This window comes from Lactuca serriola, chromosome 6 (assembly GCF_051521515.1).
Source record: "Lactuca serriola cultivar US96UC23 chromosome 6, Lser_US96UC23_V15, whole genome shotgun sequence".
Classification (NCBI taxonomy): domain Eukaryota; kingdom Viridiplantae; phylum Streptophyta; class Magnoliopsida; order Asterales; family Asteraceae; genus Lactuca; species Lactuca serriola.
In genome coordinates this window covers 126,657,049-126,678,501 of record NC_136413.1, presented here as the reverse complement: position 1 = coordinate 126,678,501, position 21,453 = coordinate 126,657,049, and the positions used below count along the sequence as shown (strand labels likewise).

General features: G+C 41.1%; 1 protein-coding gene across 1 annotated transcript; it reads left to right on the top strand.

The window, feature by feature from the left end:
• Nucleotides 1–15,222: 15,222 nt before the first annotated feature.
• LOC145060132 (uncharacterized) lies at nt 15,223–16,056 on the top strand. Its single transcript, XM_079007853.1, has one exon. It carries the CDS (start codon nt 15,223–15,225, stop codon nt 16,054–16,056), a length of 834 nt encoding a protein of 277 aa, XP_078863979.1.
• The last annotated feature ends 5,397 nt before the right edge of the window (nt 16,057–21,453 follow it).

Below are 21,453 nucleotides of genomic sequence, written 5' to 3'. Positions count from 1 at the left end.
ACCACTCCAAATCAAGTATACACAGTTCTAGGAGTCACTCCACAACAAACCGCAGAACTGACAGCTATAGTGGAAGAAGATAATGTAGATGGATGTGATGAGCTCTTCTGGTCAGCCCCAATAGATAATGCTGATGAGACAAAAGGTCTATTTAGAAGACCTCATGGAGAGTGAAAGGTAGATATGTGCCAAGCAAAAGTGGCACCAAAACATAATTGGGCAAATCGGTGCAAACTACCAATGAAACATCTTTAAAAAAGAGCGAAAACTATGCTCACGCTTCAAAGGAAAAGGCTAACATCCACAAAAATCCAAAATAGGTGGCAGATCGAAAACACCAACGAAATCTGAGATACAAGAAGAATCTCTCATAAAGAAAACAATTTTGGAGATCACAAAATCCTCACTATGTCAGGAACGAAAGGAAGCATAAGTCTCAAGAGGAATCAAAGAACTGAAAGGGTAGTTTCGGTCCCTTGACTGAAAGGAACCAAAAGGGTACTTTCGGTCTCATGACTAAAGGGAACCAAAAGGAGAGTTTTGGACCTCAAACCAATATCAACCAAAAGAGTAGTTTCGGTCCTCTACCCAATATCAACCGAAAGAGAGGTCTCGATCCTCTACCCTATATCAACGGAAAGAGCGTTTTCGGTCCCCAAACTAATAGTAACCGAAAGAGCGGTTTCGGTCCTCAACCATGCAAGTTAAATCAGATGAACAAAAGACCCAATGTCACTTCTAAACCCAACTCTTCTCATTCTCATTCTTATTCCTCAAAAGATTTAAAGGGAAAAGGAAAGCTCTATCGAGAAGATGACAAAAGTCCAAAAGAGACACAAAAGAATGTTGACGTCAAAATCTCAAAACCTACGTCCAATGAACCTAAACCAACCAAAATTAAAGTATTCACAATAAAAAGAAAAGATGAAACAACTTTAGTTAAACGTACTTATTTGGTTGATATCTCTCTTACTATTTCCTGTCCTGTAAAAGCCTCACAAGGACCCAAGAAACTTTGGGTTCCTAAATCTGCTTAATATTTTGCAAGTTATTAGTGACGAGCAGTTTGACGAAGAATGGTATATTGACAGTGGCTGCTCACGTCACATGACAGGAAGGAAGGAAGAACTGAGGGAGTTTCGGTCTCTCAAGGATGGTGGTATTGTAAAGTATGGCAACAACTCATTTGGTACTATCAAAGGCTATGGAATGATCACCAATGGCGATTTCTCGATAAGAAAGGTAGCTTATGTTGAAGGGCTCCAACACAACCTTATCAGTGTATCACAGCTGGTAGTTGGTACTGGATTGAAGGTATCGTTTGATGATAAAGGATCATAAATAGTTGAGAAGAAGTAAATAATATTCTGCTGAAGTCAAAGCGAAAGGGGGAAATGTACCCTTTAAACCTCAACCTAATTCGAGGCAAACCAATAGTCTGTTTACTCACGAAGGTTCACTCAAATGAAAGTTGGTTATGGCATCGAAGACTCTCTCATCTTAATTTCAAGGATATCAACAAGCTAGTTTTAGGAGATCGTGTTCGAGGTCTTCCTGTTCTTAAATTCAATAAAGATCACCTATGCGTAGCCTGTGAAATAGGAAAGCAGAGTAAACAAAGTCGTCCCTCTATTATCAATACAAAGGTAATAGAACCATTGGAGCTATTGCACATCGATCTATGTGGTCCTTCTTCCATTGAAAGCATTGGTGGTAACAAGTATATTCTGGTCATAGTGGACGATTTCTCTCGATTCACTTGGGTGTTCTTCCTGAAGCAAAAATTTGAGGCTACTCCAAAGCTCAAGCTCTTCATAAAACAGATAGAAATTCAACTGAGGAAAGTCGTTCGTAATGTAAGAAGCAACAACGGCTTGGAATTCAAGAACAAAGATTTTGAAGAGTTTCTTGCTGAGAAAGGAACGACACATAATTTCTCATCCCCCTATACTCCACAGCAGAATGGTATTGTTGAAAGGCAAAACCGGTCTTTGTGTGAAGCAGCTCGAACGATGTTATGCTTCGCATCATTGCCTTTATATTTCTCAGATGATGCAATCACTGCTGTTTGTTACACTTAGAATAGATCATATCTGAACAAGCGATTCTCTATCACTCCCTACGAAATCTTGAACAATCACAAACCGAATGTGAAATTATTCCATGTGTTCGGTTCAAGATGCTTCATCTTCAACTCTAAAGAGAATCGAAATAAGTTTGATGCTAAGGCAGATGAAGCAATATTCTTAGGTTACTCTCTGAATTCTAAAGCATATAGAGTTCTAAACAAGCGCTCTAAGAAGATTGAAGAAACATACTATGTCACTTTTGACGATAGCTATGTTAAGAAGATGAAGACAACCGAAGGTGCCATACAGGAAATCTTTCCAAAGACTTGTCAAGTTACAACCTCTATTTCAAATCTTTTCGAGCAATATATGCTTCTTTTTGACGATCCTCAAACAACAATTGATTCTAAATCAACGGCAAAAGACAACAAGGTTGATAGTCTAAGGCAATCATCGATGTTGTTTCTCAAAAGATGGCTAATGATACACCTAAAGCATCCGAGAGGCCAGACGGAAGCGAACCTTCAAATGACCATCCTAATGTCTAGGGGGAGGGTCCGTTACTTCAACATGATCAAAGTTCATCATTCCAGGGGGAGAATTTATCATCACAATCATCAAGCTTCTCTGAGAATCCAATAGAAGGAGAAGATACTAATCCAGATTCTGAACAGGCGTCATCCTTTGAGGGGGAGAACACCAATGTCAATGATGATGACATGCTATCAGAATTGGAAGAAGAAATCAATGCATAATTGGATCCCTCTTGTGATCCAAATTACCCGCCGCTTATTAAATGGACAAAAGATCATCCTCAAAGTCAAATTATTTGGGAATCTTCTGAAAAGGTGTTAACTCGATCTTAGATCAAAGCGAAACAAGCTGCACTATTTTCTCAAGTGGATTTTTGTATGTTCAACTCCTTTGTTTCCAAAGTTGAACCAAAGACTGTTAATTCAACACTTGATCATTATGACTGGGTGCAAGCCATGTAAGATGAGTTAAATGAATTTGAAAGAAATAAAGTATGGCGTCTTATTACAACTCCAAAAGATGCTTCAGTTGTAGGTCTCAAATGGGTATTTAGAAACAAGATGGATAAGGAGGGGAACGTGATTCGTAACAAAGCTCGGTTGGTTGTGAAAGGCTATTGTCAGGAAGAAGGTATCGACTATGAAGAAACCTTCGCTCCCATTGCAAGATTAGAGTCCGTTCGTATCTTTCTTGCCTACGTTGCACACAAAAACTTTGAAGTCTATCAGATGGACGTCAAGTCTGCCTTTCTCAACGGAGAACTTGAAGAAACTGTGAACGTTGAGCAACTGCCAGGCTTCGTGAACGAGAAGTATCCAGATCACTGCTACATACTTGATAAAGCGGTATACGGCCTAAAACAGGCTCCCAAGGCATGGTATGAAACTCTAACTCGATTCTTAAATATGTCTAAATTCAAACAAGGTTCGGTTGACCTAACCTTCTTTCGAAAGAGAGAGAGGGTAACCACCTTATGATAGTCCAAATTTATGTTGATGACATCATCTTTGGCCCCACGAATCCCAGCTTAACAGCTAAATTCAGGAAGTTGATGGAAACTAAATTTGAGATGAGCTCAATGGGTCCTATTAACTTTTTCCTTGGCTTAAACATTAGACAGGGACCCGAAGACATTTTTATTAATCAGGAGGCATACACCAAGACATTATTGGCTAAATTTGGTATGACAGGGGACTCCAAAGTTAAAGTTCCAATGGCTTTTGGGACAAAGCTTACGCCCTCATTGGAGAAGCCAGCCGCTGACATGGCGCTCTACCGTCAAATGATTGGGTCTCTAATGTATCTCACAGCCAGTAGACCTGACATCATGTTTTCATTCTGTTACTGTGCCAGATTCCAAGCTAACCCACGAGAACCTCATTTGCAATCTGTGAAAAACATCTTTCGCTATCTGAAGCGAACTTCCTCTCTCGGTCTGTGGTATCCAGCCAACTCAGGATTCTTTGTTCAAGCGTTCTCAGACGCTGACCTAGGTGGTTGTGGATTAGATCGTAAAATCACCACTGGAGGATGCCAATTTCTAGACGGTAAATTGGTTAGCTGGCAATCGAAGAAACAAACTTGTGTTTCTCTCTCTACTACAGAAGCTAAATACATCCCTACAACATCATGCACATCTCAAGTTGTATGGATACAAAGTCAGCTAAGAGATTACGGGCTGAACATGAAGAAAATCCCACTATATTGCGACTCTGAAAGTGCAATTAGGATTTGTCATAACCCAGTGCAACACTCAAAGACCAAACATATAGCACTGAGGTATCACTTTATTAAGGATCACGTGGAAGATGGCAACGTGGAAATTCACTTTGTAAGGACAACTGATCAACTGGCAGATATATTCACTAAGTTTTTTTACCTGAAGCAAGCTTCAACAAGATTTTTCAAGGCTAAGGAATGATGGAAGCAAAATCAGTACCAAAATCGCCTTCGCTTCAATAAAGGTAAGAAGCGAAATAGAGCGAACCGAAATGAACCGAACGTTCGGTCTATTTCGGGTGAAGCTCGACCAAGAACCGAAATGAACCGAACGTTCGGTCTATTTCGGGTTCGATCCTTCTGAACTTTTTCGCTTCTTTTTCTTCTCAAGGCATTTTCATTGTATTACCATGTACATTCTTTTAAATACTTTTTTTATATTCATAAAATTCAAAAATATTTTCCTTTTTGTTCAATTAAATATTTATCACAAAATACAAAAATATTTTTCGTTGTAATCAATTTTTTGAAGTGTTATTCTCAATAATGAAGATCAACAAGGTATGATTTCTTTTCTACACACGTTCTATACATCCCTAGAAGCATGTTGCTGCATGTTGACTAAAGCCTCAAAAGATTTTGAGTGAAGCCTTAATAACATGATATATACAAATCATGTTTTCCCAAGCTAGGTTGTTCACTCTAATGATGAGCTACCTTACTCTACTCACATTGAGCTTAGACTTTTCTGCTTAGTCCTTCTTTTATAGCAGAGGTACATTTGTTTCTTATACCACCTCCATCATTTTTCTCCATTATACTTCATCTCACCAACATAACCCTTGAGACTCTCAGTATTTACCACTGAGGTTTATGGTTATACAAAAATCTGTGTTAATGATCTTAGTTTCGTGTTACTATGTACTAAGTGAAACCCACCATTCAATACCATTAATGAATTGACGGTACATGAACTATATGTTTCGACTGAAATCTCTTTTTTTTTGAGTGATTCTTCTGAAACATTCTATTACCAAGAATTTTTCTTCCCCAAGGATCCAGTTAATTTTTTTTTTGAGATTTCTCACCTATCCAACAGTCAATACATATCTTTCCTACCTACTTGTTCAACAGATCACATTCATCTCACAAGTACTTCGTTCAGTTTCGGTCTTATATCAAGTATCGAAATCATGAATTGAAGTGAAAGCCACCCGTTATAAGCTTTAACTTAAAAGATGCCTTTCAATACTTCTTAACAAGTACTTGATCATTATTTAATGGGAAACCTCACAAGCTCTTTAAAGTCTCTCTTGAATTTGAAGGAAGAAATTTGTGCCCAGAATCAGCTGCTTTATGTCTTTTTCAGACATCACAATTTATCCCAAAAAGTTTGCTTTGTTTCTTTATCTTTTACACTCCTTGCACGAAAATTTTTAATATTCCAAAATCTGGTTCTATTAATGGTGATTTACTTGTTCCAACTTCGTTTCATCAAGTATTTCAATGCTCGATAAAGTTAAAAGCGATGACAGTTCATGTGGAATATGGGGTGACGATTGGGATAAAGTTAAGGGTGACTCAGCAGCTATCCAATCGTTTCGACGATTTGAAAAATCACATTTTATGGAATGTCGTGCAAAAAGGAAACTTCCTTTCTCTTTCCTGCATCATCATCGGGTATGACAACTGTTCATCCATCAAATCAGGCGTAGTTACCAATTAACTCCAAGCACTCAGCCAGATTTTTCTCTCTCCTCTTAGTACGTATAAAAGGGTCAGGCACTCTCCACTTTACCCTTTTATCACTCACAAAATCTCTCAAAGAACAACGGCGATTTATCTCACTTTTCATCATCTTCTCCAAGCTTTAACAATGGCAGACTCTTCTTCTGTTCATGATACCTCTGTTCACCAAAACCTTCTCACCATCAAACCTCAACAAAACCTGATCATCGATCTTACTCCCTTCTTCTATAAACCCTACATGCTCTATGGCGTCGAGTGTCTCAAATACTCGCCTCTCGTCGATGCTCTGACCAAAGTTGAAGTCGTTCCCATGTCCTGCCTCTCACTCATCTACTCCACTGCCTATTACGACAAAGCTGCTGAAAGGATTCACTTTGAAGTCCACAACGAGAAGACTTCTATTTCCAAGCACCGCTTTTGTGCCCTAATTGGTCTCTCTCAAGAACCAAACTTGGTTAACCCTGACTTGATCACTACTAGTCAGCTCTTCTCAATGTTCTATCAAATGGGGTACACTGAAACCCTAACCACCATAACCAAGTTCAAGAAGTCCTGCCTTCCTCCTCAATGGAATGATCTATTTACTCTACTGTTCAAAGGACTCTCTGAGCGAAGCGTCGGCTCAGATGGGGCAAGCAAGTCATTCATGACTGTGCTTTATGGTCTATATCATGGGATAGATCTGGACTATGGGTCCATCATCTGGCAACAGTTAATCCAAAGCTTATACTCCTCCTCAAGACACCCAGAAATCTCATGTGGCAGGTACTGGTCAATCATCACCAAGTAGGCAATGGATCTTCTTCACGTTCTAATCATGGCGGATTCTCTTCTCTCCTCTATTAGCACTTTTCACACAACCAAGATAATCGTCACGGATCCTACCAAGTACTCCTTTATCGGCTCCATTCCTGAGACCATGCTTTCCCGTGTGTCTACAGCAAGTAATGTCTTGCAACAATACATGAAGATTCCTTCTTCGGGTCCAAGGGAGCTTACACCAGCCATTGTTTGCTCCATTCATGAGGCTGACAAGCCAGCTAAATGGGGAAAGAAGGCTGACACTTAGAAGGAGTCGAAGGTGACAAAAACAACCAAGGGGCAAACCCCTAAGAAGTGAAAGTCTGACAAGGCTGCTCCGTCCCAGCCTCAACCAAAAAAGCAGAAGAAGCCTGCTCGGAGACTCATACTCCCATCTTTAAGTGATTCAGACTCAGAGTATGTTCCCCCCAAATATAAATCTGCTCCTCCTTCAGAATCTGAAAGCGAAAGCTCCGATGATGAGGCTTCGGGTCGTGGTGATACCCCGCCTCGCTCCCCTACCCCAGAAATTCCAGTTCGCTCCCTACCTCCTTCTCCTCCACCTGTTACTATCCCAATATCCATCCCTCCTATATTTCATATCCCTACATCTCAACCATCAACCTCAACTCCCATCCCCACTCCAATCTTCAGAGACACTACCACTACCACCACTACTCATTCTACAGCTCCCAGCCCACCTGTTACAACCGAACCACCTGTTACAACCGAACCACCTGTTACAACCGAATCACCAGTAACAACCAACCCTCCTGTTACTACCAAACCCTTATCACCAACACCTTCTACTGACACCACCCCAGTTCTAGGCGGTGAGGACTTGGAATTTGATTCCACTTATTTCAGGCCTTACCGTCATCTCAAAGCAGTCAACGACAAACTCGATCAACTGCTCTCCTCTTCTTCATCTGGAGCCTATTCTGATGCTGCTTTAAAGGCTTTATTCTCCTCTGTCGTTCAAGAACACAGTGCCTCTCTTTCTGTTGCAGCTAAGCCTATAGACGCGTCCACTTCACAATGCCAGAAAACCTCCCACGTTGTTGAGGCTTCCACCAAGGAGAGCAAAGAAGCGACCACAAAAGTCGATAAACTAATTTCTGAGGCTCACTTATTTCTGGATTCATTGCAGGCGGCAGCTCAGAAAAATTCTCAAACAGTGAACGCTTTGATTGACAATCTTCAGCGTTCTCTTCAAGTTGAACGGTCTAACCTTGAAGCTGCTCATCAAGCAACCGATGCAGCCAATGCCACTCTGCATGACAATGTCAATGATTGATTGACTCAATTGGAGGTAGAGCTGGCTGTTGAGAATCGCATCATGGATGAACTCGACAAAAGAACCTCTCAGCTGAAGATACACAATCTCAAACTTCGCATTACCACAGCTGAACTCGATGACTTGAAGTCTGAGAGGGAGGTTATACGAAGCTCTGATGCTGATGTTCACTCCATCTTGCTTCACCTTCTTGAAGCCCATGATCCCATCATTACCATCACCATTCGCAGGCATTTGGCTGACAAACTTCGACCTGCCCTGGACATCCTTAGTCGTATCGAGGGTGTTCCGGTGACTAGCGTCTAGCCGAAACAAGGGGGAGAGAAGGCAGCAAAAACTCAACCTCCTCGTGCACTGAAACCATCTACTGAACCGAAGGGTAATGAATCTTCGGTCAGTAATAGAGACAAGAAGAAGAAGAAAATTGGGGAGGATGACACTGATAATGAAGATGATGTCTATGCTGAAAATCCCGAAAAGCCTTTCAGAAGACAAAACCTTCTGATAAAGAGCTTGAAGAAAGGTTCAAGAAACAAAAGGCTGAGCTGGAGCAGAAGAAAAAGGAAATAGAGCTCCTGGAAAAGAAGAAGTCCATCCTTCCAGAATGGACTCTTGATTCGCTTCAAAGCTGTGCCATTGATGAGCCAAGCACACTTTGGCTTGAGCCTGTGATGTCGTTCGGGCTTGATAACTCCATGGATGCATAGTTTGACATGTCGATCACGCGAAAGTCATTCATCTTTCATTGCTTCAACTCGTCTGTTGCCATCCCGTCTCCAGACCCGAACGTGGATAGGGATCTGTTGGAGTTCTACCTAGAGTTCGCTCAAACCCAGTACTTGACCTGAAGTTCGAAGAAAATTACGAATGTCAAGGTTCTGAAACCCTACTCAGCAAGGAAGTTTGTTAATGTGAAATTCAAGGTAACTCGAGGCTCTGAAGGCTCGGCTCATAACTTCACCCTCGCTGATCTACCGAACCTCAATCTCCACGACTGGATACTCCTCAACAATAATATACCGTCAAATCCACAGGAGTATCAGTCGATCATTGACCATGTCAAGTGAATTCTTGTGTGCTACATTCACGAGATAGTAAAGATGGAACAGGAAATTGCCTCTGCCATTCACATGCGAACCACGATCAAAATTATGGGCAGAGCAGGCAATGTTAATCAGAGGCGAAGGATAGAAATGCATGTTCGCTCTTGTCGACAAACACCTCTTCTCAACTGCTTGCTTGGAGCACATATTGGAGATTATTCAGAGGTGTGATCAGAACACTACAGCTGAAAAGAAGATGTTTACTGATATGCTGAGATGGTACATTCAATTTCGGCAGACTCTTCTTGCTATTATCCCTCGGCTGTTCAAAAAGGTCAAGACTATGAAGTCAACTCAAAGAAAGTGATCTCTCGCCTCATTTGACGCAAAGGGGGAGATTGTTGGGCTTATGGTGTTGCATCATGGGCTCGGTCCTTAGCCCAGTTTTGATTGTTGGTTTGGGTCTGTCCAACCGTGCTTCTATTATTCTAGGGTTTAGTATTTAAGCTACATGCATGCAGTCTTTGTAAAAAAACGCTTTGATTATTTTTTTTGATTCAGTTTTTGTAAACCCTAGCTCGCCTCTACAGTGGAAGTTCTTCATCGAGCTTTGCTGAGGCGTGACTATATTTGAATCATAAGCACAATGTTGATTCTATTCTGTGTTCATCATATTATTGTGTTTGTTTTTGTTTGATCTTTATCTTTTACCAGTGAAAGATCTAATCGATCTAAGTTTTATTCTCTTCACTAAGTTCTCCAAGTGAGAGTTCTGGTTGCGCAAGGTGTAGTTTCTTGGGCATCTTGACAACCAGGACGGGATATCGGTTGATCTAGCCAAGGTGGAGGCCATGATGAGGTGGGAGGTTCCAAGGTCTCCATCTGAGATTCAGAGCTTCCTGGGACTGGTAGGCTACTATCGGAGATTCATTCACGACTTCTCCAAGATAGTTGTGCCCCTGACCCGGTTAACGAGGAAAGTCGTGGTCTTTTGCTGGGGGACTGAGCAACAGTCTATGTTTGAGAAATTGAGACAAAGATTATGTGAGGCGTCAATCCTAGCCCTGCTGGAGGGCATGGAGGATTTTTTGTATACTGCGATGCGTCCATCTCGGCTTTGGGCGCGTTATTGATGCAGAGGGGGCATGTTATCGCTTACGCTTCGGGGCAGCTGAAGCCTCACGAGGCGAATTATCCAACGCATGATTTGGAGCTGGGGGATGTTGTTTTTGCCCTCAAGATTTGGTGTCATTACCTCTATGGGGTTCGTTGTACCATTTACACGGACCACAAGAGCCTGTGGTATCTCATAGACCGCCAAATCTGGATATGAGGCAGCATCCGTGGCTTGATGTGGTAAAGGATTATGATTGCAAGATCCTCTACCACTCGGGGAAGGCTAATGTCGTGGCCGATGCGCTTAGCCGCAAGGCAGCGCCGATCAGGGACATCTGTTTGAGGATGAAAATTGTGACTCCGTTGTTAGAGCAGATTCGGAAGGCCCAGCAGGAGGCCATGAAGGAGGAGCATTGATAGAGTGAGTGAATTATGGGTCAGGTTTCCTCCTTCGATTATGATCGCCGGGGATTATTGGCTATTCACCGTAGGGTGTGGGTCCCTTATCATGGGGGTGTGCGCCAGGTATTGATGGCAGAGGTGCACAAATCTAGGTTCTCTATCCATCCCGGGGCGACGAAGATGTATAGGGATCTCCGTCTCGATTATTGGTGACCCTGTATGAAGAGGGACATAGCTTGGTTTGTGGAAAGGTGCCTAACCTGCAGGAAGGTTAAGGTTGAGCACCAGAGACCTCACGGCAAGGTCTAGCTGTTGGATATCCCGCTATGGAAGTGGGAGGATAATATTATGGACTACATTACGAAGCTTCCCTGGACCGCACGAGGAGTGGATTCGATTTTGGTCATCGTGGATTGATTGACCAAGAGCGCCCATTTTATTGCGATTCAGGAGAATATTTCGGCGGAAAAGTTGGCCGATATCTATATCAGGGAGGTATTGGCGCGGCACGGGGTGCCAGTTTTAGTGATTTCGAACAGGGACGTGCGGTTCACTTCCAGGTTTTGGAAGAAGTTTCATAACGAGCTGGGTATCCGACTGCATTTTAGCACCGCCTTTCACCCGCAGATGGATGGGCAGAGCGAGCGGACCATCTAGACTCTGGAGGATATGCCGCGGGCGTGCGTTTTAGACTTTGGAGGTAGTTGTGATAGTTACCTTCCGTTGGCTGAGTTCTCCTATGACAATAGCTATCATGCGAGTATCGAACGTCCTCCTTCTGAGAGGTTGTATGGGAGGAAGTGCAGGACCCCGATATGTTGGGGAGAGGTTGGAAAGAGAGTCATAGGGAGTACTGAAGTGGTACACAAGACTATGGAGAAGATCCAACAGGTTTGGAGTAGGCTACAAATTGTTCAGAGTCGGAATAAAAGTTAGGCCGACAAGCGGCGGTCAGACCTAGAGTTTCAGGTCTGGGATATGGTGCTCCTGAAGGTGTCGCCGTGGAAGGGTGTCATTCGGTTCAGGAAGCGGGGAAAGTTGGGACCCAGCTATATCGGACCCTTCAGGGATTATGGACCGGGTGTGCAAGGTTGCCTATAGGCTGGATCTCCCAGCCAAACCCAGTCAAATTCATAGTACTTTTCATGTCTCCCAGTTACGGAAATGCCTGGTAGACGATTCGGCAGTGGTGCCTTTGGAGGATATTCAGGTTGATGACAGCCTGAACTACATCGAGCGGCCAGTGGCAATCCTTGACAAGAAGTCAAAGGATCTGAGGAACAAGAGAGTGGGGCTGGTAAAGGTGCAGTGGCAGCACCGAAAGGGATCGGAATGGACCTGCGAGCTGGGAGACGAGATAAGGGAGCATTACCCCGAGCTTTTTCAGGATCGAGCATCAGACTTTGGGGACGAAGTCTAAGATAAGTGGGGGAGATTTGTAACACCCGATTCCTGGTACGCAGTTAATTCAAGCATTTCTTGTGTTTTTTTCTGGGACTCGACGAGTTGGAGGCCCAACTCGTCGAGTAGAGTCGAGATTTGCAGACAGTTTAAGTGACCTACTTGACGACTCAGAAGACTGACTCAGCGAGTAGGTGCTGTTTGGCTAAAACCCTAAATTAAGGGTTTACACCCTATGTAAACGCCTTATCTCAGCCTCCATCGTCCCTTATACTCCCAAAAGACATCATATCGAAACCCTAGCCGTTTTTGTGAGTTCTAAGGCCATTTTGGTGCTTTTGGTGGGTTTTGAAGTTTGAGAAGAGGAAAGGAGCTTGTGAGATGAAGCCAAAACAAGAAGATCCAGGGTTTGGAACTCATTTTCATCTTATTGGAGGTATGAAGCTAAACCTTTGTCTATAGATCTTGATTTTGGGCATTTTCCTTCATATTTCTAAGCCCTAGAGAGGTTGTATTCGGGATTTAGTGTTGGAAGTCAGTGTATGCTTTAGATATAGGTCTATTGGGGGGTTTTATGGCACAAAGGTTCCCATTTTGTTGCCATGAACACCCCATGCACCTTGGAGGCCATCTTTTATGGCTTTTTGGGCCAAAGACCCCTTCCATGTGTACCAAGTTTGGAACTTTACGTGTAAAATGGTCATTAGGAGGCCATATTAATGGTTTTGGTGTGTTAAGACCCATTTAAATCAATTTGTATAGTGTTGGTCAAGGATGGACTCGACGAGTTGTTCTTGGGACTCGGCGAGTCTCGGTGACCACCAAATCCTTTCTGTGGATGGACCGGTTGTTAGGGAGGAAAGTCCTCTAGATGTTTAGACGCGAAAAAGGACCTGGGAATCATGGGACTCGACGAGTGTATGAGCAGACTCGGTTAGTCCAAGGCAATCTCCCAATCTTTAAAGATGGACTCGACGAGTTGTTCATACAACTCGGCGAGTTGTAGACCGGACATTCTTATGAGGGAGATGAACTTGTCGAGTTCAAGGAAGAACTCAATAAGTTGGATGAAGATGGTCCCGATGGTTTGAATGAAGGAGAACCCGTCGAGTTCTTGCTAGACTCGACGAGTGGAGTCGGGGTTGGATCGGGTTAATGGACTATGGACTCGACGAATTGGTAGACCAACTCGGCTAGTCAGGTCAACTAGTAGTTGAATTTGACCAATGTTGACTTTTCCTGGTTTTGGTATTGACCCGGGTTAGGGTTGTATGTTTTGTTTGATGACTAAAGGGTTGTCGTGTAGGGATTGAGGAGTCGAGGAGAGCCGACCTTCAAGCCGAGGACTGTTCAGACACAACATGACATCGAGGTGAGTTACCTTCCAGTAGAAGTGGGTCTAAGGCACCAAGGTCAGCCCACTAGTAATTGTTAGTTGGGATGATTATCTTTGTGCTAATTGTCTGGTCTATTATTGTTGGATATGTGAGTATGCTAGATTGCTAGATATGTGAGTATGCTAGTTTGCTAGTTGCCATGTTTTATGAGATAGTATCAGTAGAAGGGGACTAGTCCCCAATTCGGTCGTTAGGACCAATGGGTAGGTCAGACACCCTATATATGTCTGACAGCATGATTATGATATGATATTATGTGTTAGTAATAGGGGTGAAATAGTCCCTGTGTTCGGTTGGGATAGACCGGAGGGTAGGTCTGCACCCCCAGAATGACTTCACATGGGTAGGTCAGCACCCCTGCATAGCTTGACATGGGTAGGTCAACACCCCAGAATGGCTTGACATGGGTTGGTCAGGACCCTAGAATGGCTTGACATGGGTAGGACGGGCGCCCCAGAATTGCCCGGCAGTATGTATGCTATGTGATTGCTTGGTATGTGGTATGATGGAGGAACTCACTAAGCTTCGTGCTTACAGTTTTAGTTTTTGGTTTCAGATACCTCTTCGTCTAAGGGGAAGGAGCCAGCAGTGTAGTAGTGCACCACACACACACACATGATTTCCGCTTAGCGTTTTCTGGTAATGTACTCTGATATTTTGTTACTTCAAGATGATTTGGTTTTGAGACATGATATTATGTTTTTATGTATTGTTTTGATCTTGGCGATGTTTTGATAAACTAATTTATAAATCACTTAATTAAAAAGAAAATTTTTGGCCACAAATATTGGGATGTTACAATTCATGTGGGGGATTGTTGGAAAAATAATTGATGAATTGAAACTAATCACCAAAATTGAGGGGTTGAATGGTGTATAATCGAAAATTGATGTTCAATTTTCGGTTACATCTCGTAATTAAGAACAATATTAAATATAATGTTGGATAAGAATTGTGTTTTAATGACAATTTAATTGTTTGTTGGTTATGGTTTGTAGTATAAATACAAACATTCCTCAAGCATTTGAGGTATACCAAATAATGGAACTAACTCTCTTCTTCCCGACTTCATCGTCTTCTTTTTCTAGCTACATTGAAGATATAATCTAGGCATATTGAGGGTTCGGGTGGTGTGGAAGAACCACTTCAAACTGTTGTATCTTGGGAAACAAACACATGGTAGCGGACAAATTTGTTTTAAGGACAATGTCTTAAAGGCATGCCTCTGTTTTTTCTGTTTTCTTGTTTACTTTCGTACATTACTGCAATATAATTCCTACAATTTTTTCTCCTATCCATATGAAATTTTATCAAGTGTCACATTTTGATAAAATTAATAATATTTTAAGACACTTGTCATTATTTCATATGGGTAGGAGGATAAATAAGAAGAAAAATAAAATAATATTCAATTTCTCAAAAAATACTATTAGGTTGAAAGCGTTAATGTGTATTATGTTGTTTATATTATTTTGTATTACTAGGTCCATATTAGTTTGTGTATTCTAGCCTATACTTGTATCATGTAATATATATTGATGATAAATGAGAAGGGTTCGTTTTATGGGAAATATACCAATTATCTTGGTATCAGAGCCCTCTTATTCTTTCTCACCCTATCCGCTACTTTCTTCTCCTTCTGTCAATTCCTTCTCATTCTTCTCCTTCAGTCCATCCCTTTTTTTTCTTAAATCATGCCAAACGCATCAAGTTTTGTTGTTCCTAACTCTGAAAAGCCATATGGTATCTCCAACATCAAGGCTTCCATCCTTATTGTCCTTGATCTTGAAAACCTAAATTATGATTCATGGAGAAAGTTGTTTCAGACTCACTGTATAGGTTTTGGAGTGGCCGATCATCTGAAGCCTCCAAGCGGGAAACAAATCATAGATTCAGATGAATGGAATCGCATTGATTCCATTGTGCAGATGTGGATTTTCTGCACTATTTTCGAGCCATTGCTTCAAATGGTTCTCAAGAAGGTAAGTTCTGCTCACGAGATGTGGAGTGATCTAGAGAACCAGTTTCGCACCAACAAAGACACAAAGATCATTCAACTTGACAATGAATTACGCACTATTACTCAAGCTGATTATGATATCGCCTCTTACTGTACTCGAATCAAATCCATTACAAACATGCTTGATAATATTGACTCTATTGTTCCTGAAAAGAACATTGTTATTTATACTATCAACGGATTACATCCCAAGTTCGAGAATGTTGCTACAATCATTCATCATAGTGATCCCCTGCCTTCATTCCTTAAAGTCCGCTCAATGCTCATGGATCAAGAACAACGCCTCAAACAAATTGCTACACCACCCAATTCTAGTGCAACTTCTTCTTCTCCTACTATTTTGATTTCTGAACAGCAACATCAAAACATTAATAATCCTTCTAGTTCGGAAAATTTTAACCACCGAGGTGGTCGAACCAGTGGTCCAGGACGAGGAAGGGGTGGTGAAAGTCGTGGTGGTCGTTGGTCTCACAATTCCAGTCAACATGTTCATACACCACGGACTTGAACTTTGGGTGGTACCCTGTTAATCCTGTTGCTGCAACAGGTCTCCTACCAAGCCCCACTCAACAGCAATGGAATCAGCCCCAGTTAACTCGATGCACTCAACAACAGCGTTGCCCATCTGGTTACCAAAGTGCAAACACCCAGCAAGTATTCTCGGACTAACATACCCCTCCTCCATGGCACTAGTTTCAGCCTTCACCAACGAGTCCAAATCAGCCCACCGTTTTGCTTGAGATGTTCAATACAATGTCACTTAATGATCCTTCGAATGACAGATGGGTGATGGACACTGGGGCGACTTCTCATCTCCAGTCCAATGTAGGTATACTTAATTTCGTTTGAAATAATAGTTTTAATTCTCCTTCGGTTTTAGTTGGAAATGGGTCTAAAATACCTGTAAGTAATTTCGGTCACTCTGTCCTTCCTCATTACAACCCGTATCGTCCTCTTATCCTTAAAAATGTGCTTATCACTCCTCAAATCATAAAAAAAAAAACTATTTTTTTGTAAATTTACTCGTGACAATTCGTGTTCTATTACATTTGACGCTTAGGGTTTTTTTGTGAAGGATTCTCTCACCAAGAAAATACTCCTCTGACGTGATAGTTTTGGCAATCTATATCCAGTTACCTTCCCTACTCCTCAAGCTTTTGTTTCGGTCAAATCAACCATCTGGCATCAACGTCTTGGTCATCCCAGTCAAAACGTTTTTAATCAGTTATTTTCACAAAAGTTAATTCCTTGTAAAGACAATAAGAGTTCTATGTTTTGTCAGTCGTGTCAGTTGGGAAAACATGTTCGCTTACCTTTTAAATTATCTAATAATAATGCTACTTTTGCTTTTGAAATTGTACATACTGATGTTTGGACATCTCCGGTCCTTAGCAATACTGGTTTTATGTATGATGTGTTGTTTCTTGATCAATTAACCCATTTTTATGGGTTTACCCTCTTAAATAAAAATTTGAAGTTTTTGACAAATTTGTCCACTTTCGGTCTCATGTCACCAATCACTTTCAATCTAAGATTAAATAATTTCAGTGTGATAAGGGAAGTGAGTACAAAATCACCAATTTCATAACCTATGTAATTCTCATGGAATCTAAATGCGATTCTCGTGTCCTTATACTTCCGAACAAAATGGGAAGTTTGAAAGAATGATACGAACTATCAACAATACCTTTCGTACTCTTCTATTCCAAGCTCGTCTTCCTCCACCTTTTTGGACAGAAGCTCTTCTATTCCAAGCTCATTTACCTCATCAATATCACACCAACCACCATTCTGAAAAATACATCTCCATATCAAAAGTTGTTTCTAAAAAAACCCAACTATTCTCACATTCAGGTTTTTGGGAGTCTTTGTCATCCTCACATCCCTACCGATCATAAACTATCTCCCTGATCCACTCCATGCATTTTTCTTGGGTATCCCGTTCAACATAAAGGATATCAGTGTCTTAATCTTCATACAAATTCAATCATTATTCCGCATCATGTTACATTTAAAGAGACTATTTTCCAGTTTGGTTCCTGCATGCCAAACTTAGCTCCATCTTCTTCAGTTTTAGATTCATTAAACACTCCTAATTCCACTTCCATCATATTTCTCTATTCTCCAATTCCATCACTACATACTCATCACAATCTTAACACCTCTATCTCTAGTCACGATATTCCTACTTCTTCCACCGAGACCACCACTTCGACTCCTATCTCTACTGATCCAGCTCCAAATCCTCCCCCACCGTTTCTAGTTCACTTCCCACTCAAACTACTTCCTCCACTCATCCTATGACCACCCATTCTCATCACGGTATTGTCAAACATGTTCGTAAACTTAATATCCTCACTCAATCTATTTTATCTACTCCTCGAAACTACTTACAGGCTATTAATGACCCAAATTGGCTAAATTCGATGATGGATGAATTTAATGCTCTTATCTCTATTAAAACTTGGGTTTTGGTTCCAAAACCTGCTAATGCGAATATTGTTAATTTTATTTGGCTGTTTAAAAAGAAGGAGCATGCAGATGGTTCTTTAGTTCGATATAAAGCTCGTCTTGTGGCTAATGGACGTAGTTAAAGACCAGGGATAGATTGTGATGAAACATTCAGTCCGGTGGTTAAACCAACTACGATACGCACAGTTCTTTCTCTTGTTGTCTCTCTGTGACATCCTCAAAATCACAGCAAGAAAAGACCAATTTAATTTATGATTTTAAAATAATTTTCAGAGTAGTCCTTTGATTTAAAAGAGTTGCGGAATTTGTTCCCAAAACAAAATATGATAAATAAAATTTATCAACGCATTCCTTAAAGAAATCTATTTTCATATATAACAAAACTCAGGATGTCATGTTCCGATACAGACCAAAAACATAAACGGCACATTATAAGCCTTATAACAGTTATATACAACTACTAGCCTATAAACAAAATATCTTCACAAGTTGTCCAACTTATGCTCTCGCGCCACTACATGTAATACAAAGAAACAGAGTGGGCCAGACTTGGGAGCCTGGTGAGCATATAGGGTTTTCAACCCACAATAAATAATTATATTTAATTTCCACAATCCAACAATAACCCGATTACCCATTCTCGCTATCCTCACTTTACGTCCCTAAAACAATAACTATCACAAGGGACCTAGTCTAGGATTTTTCATCAAGATGGACATTACTGAAAAGGGGTTTTCTTGACAATAGATGTCCTAAAGGCAACCATGAGGGGGATAGAGTACACCGGTGAACACATCGTTCACAACACCTACAGGTTATGAACCTACCAGCGTTCCACTGGATTGTCTAGAAAGAGTCTGTGGTCATCATCCATACTACGCTAGATGACTAGATCAACAACAACATCGAGGCCTCTCATCATTTTATTTCATCACATATCAACTATATACACATGTTCTACCCAACATATTTGTAAATAAAAGTATATGTATAGAGTTTAAAACATGTATACAACATTCAATCAATACTCATTTCACTAACAAATAATATATAAACACATAGCACATATTTTATGGAGAATACTTCGTATTTATGTGTTAGAAGAAAGCAACTACACACTCACTCAAAATGTATGCTTAATACATTCAACAATACTTGTATTAAATCGTGTTTATGAAAGAGACTATGCAATCACTTGATAAGACGATTATCGAACAACACTACGACTCTTCAAGTAGTATTTTTCGATGAAACCGGGATATCTTCACACACCGGGCTTCTCGCAGGCAGAGCTTTGGCACGAAAACTCTTTTCTTCTAGGGATCTTCGGAGCTTCGGGACTGCTTCGGGTGTCGGGATGATACCGGGGCTTTGGGGGTACTTCAAGACAACTAGAGAGGGTATCGGGAGTGAGAGAGTGAAGGAAATAACAACCATGGTCGACTGCCCTTCGATTTCTATTTATAGGGCTGAAATTCTATGCTCACGTTGTGAGCCACAAGTACTCACGCAGTGAGCTCGATATGTCATTGTGTTCATCATTAGGCCACTTGCTCTGGAAGGCGTCCATCACATCCTCACATCGTGAACACTGTGTTCACATTGTGAGCTCTGACACAAGTGGAAGTTTGTGCCCCGAACTTCATAAATTCATATCTTTCGCATACGAGCTCCGTTTTCGACGTTCTTTATATGCACGCATAGGTGAGACTATGCTCTACAACTCTCGTTTAGACTCCATCAGCTAATTTTGGTTGCAACTTTTATTAAATTATTTTTAGTCGGCCGGGACAGGAAAACTCCGTTAGAAATTCATAACTTCATTTAACGTCCGTTTTCGTCTTTCTTTTTACCGTTTCATTACTATCAACAAGATCTTCGATTCTCAATTAGATTGTTTCGGCTAGAAATCACTCGATCTCATATTCGAACTTTGGGTTGTATATCGCTAAGTTGAAACTTTGAAAAATCATAACTTCCTCATACGAAGTCAGATTTAGACGTTCTTTTTATGTATGCTCTCGGTTTAATGTATTCTATGACTTTCGTTTAGATCACTAAGGCTAAATATCGCTCTATTGTAAATTCACTATTTACATCACGTAGTGTCTTACCGGTTCTGTCGTGAAACTTCGACAGGTCATAACTTCTTCGTTATAACTCGGATTTCGGCATTCTTTATATATTCGGAAACCTTGCCACGACCACTACAACTTCCTTCATAGATATAGGGCTTATCTAATATTTTATTATAATGCTTATTCTGGTTCTTAATTTATTTAAGTTACCCAATTAAGCATAGAACACATAACACTCAAAATAATACATTTTTATTATTTCACAACGGTTTACTAAGGTTAATCTATACTATTACATCATCATTAATGCCTAGCCTAGAAACACGGGCGTTACAATTCTCTCCCCCTTAGGATGATTCTGTCCCTGGAATCACACATCAACAAACAAATGTGGATAGAGACTCATCATGTCACTCTCTGTTTCCCAGGTGAGATTTTGCCTCTTCGCATGTTTCCATTGGACAAGCACTAATTCGACCATCTTGCGTAGCAACTTCTTAGTCTTTCGGTCAACGATTGCCTCTGGTTCTTCAATTAACCTCTTGTTTTAATCCAATCTTAATTCAGAAATTGGAATTATATCGGGAATTTCTCCTGCGAACTTCCTCAAATAACACACATAGAAAGTGTTATGAATTCCATTAAGTTCCTCGGGTACCTCGAGCTTGTAAGCTTGGTTCCCAATCCTCTGAAGAACTTTAAACGGTCCAGTAAACCTTGGACTTAACTTTCCCCTTTTTCCAAACCGTATAAGTCCCTTCCAGGGTGAGAATTTAAGCAAAACCGAATATCCAGTTTCAAAAGTCATCGGTCTTCGCTTGTTGTCAGCATAGCTCTTTTGACGATCCTGAGCTGCTAACATTCTCTCCCTAATTATTTTCAACTTTTCAGCAGTTTGATGGACTGTCTCAGGTCCCATAAACTGCTTTTCCCCAGCCTCAAGCCAACAAGACGACGTACGTCATTTTTGTCCATACATAGATTGATAAGGTGTCATCTTTATGCTCGAGTGGAAACTATTATTGTAGGAAAATTCTACCAAAGGTAAATGATCATCCAAGTTACCTTGGAATTCCAGGGTACATGCTCTCAACATATCTTCAAGTGTTTGCATCGTCCTCTCGCTCTGACCATCAGTCTATGGATGGTAAGTTGTACTCAAACACAACTTGGTACCCAATTCCTCTTGTAGACTTCTCCAAAACCTTGAGGTGAAACGGCTATCACGATCCGACACAATCGTTAATGGAACACCGTGAAGCCCCATAATTTCCTTCATATAGACCATTTCTGGTTGGCTGCTATGAAGTGTGCACTCTTAGTGAAGCGATCAATGACCACCCAAATCATGTCGT

Excerpts from the sequence above, each read along its gene's own strand:
- LOC145060132 (XM_079007853.1), top strand. The coding sequence starts at position 15,223 with ATGCCAAACGCATCAAGTTTTGTTGTTCCTAACTCTGAAAAGCCATAT.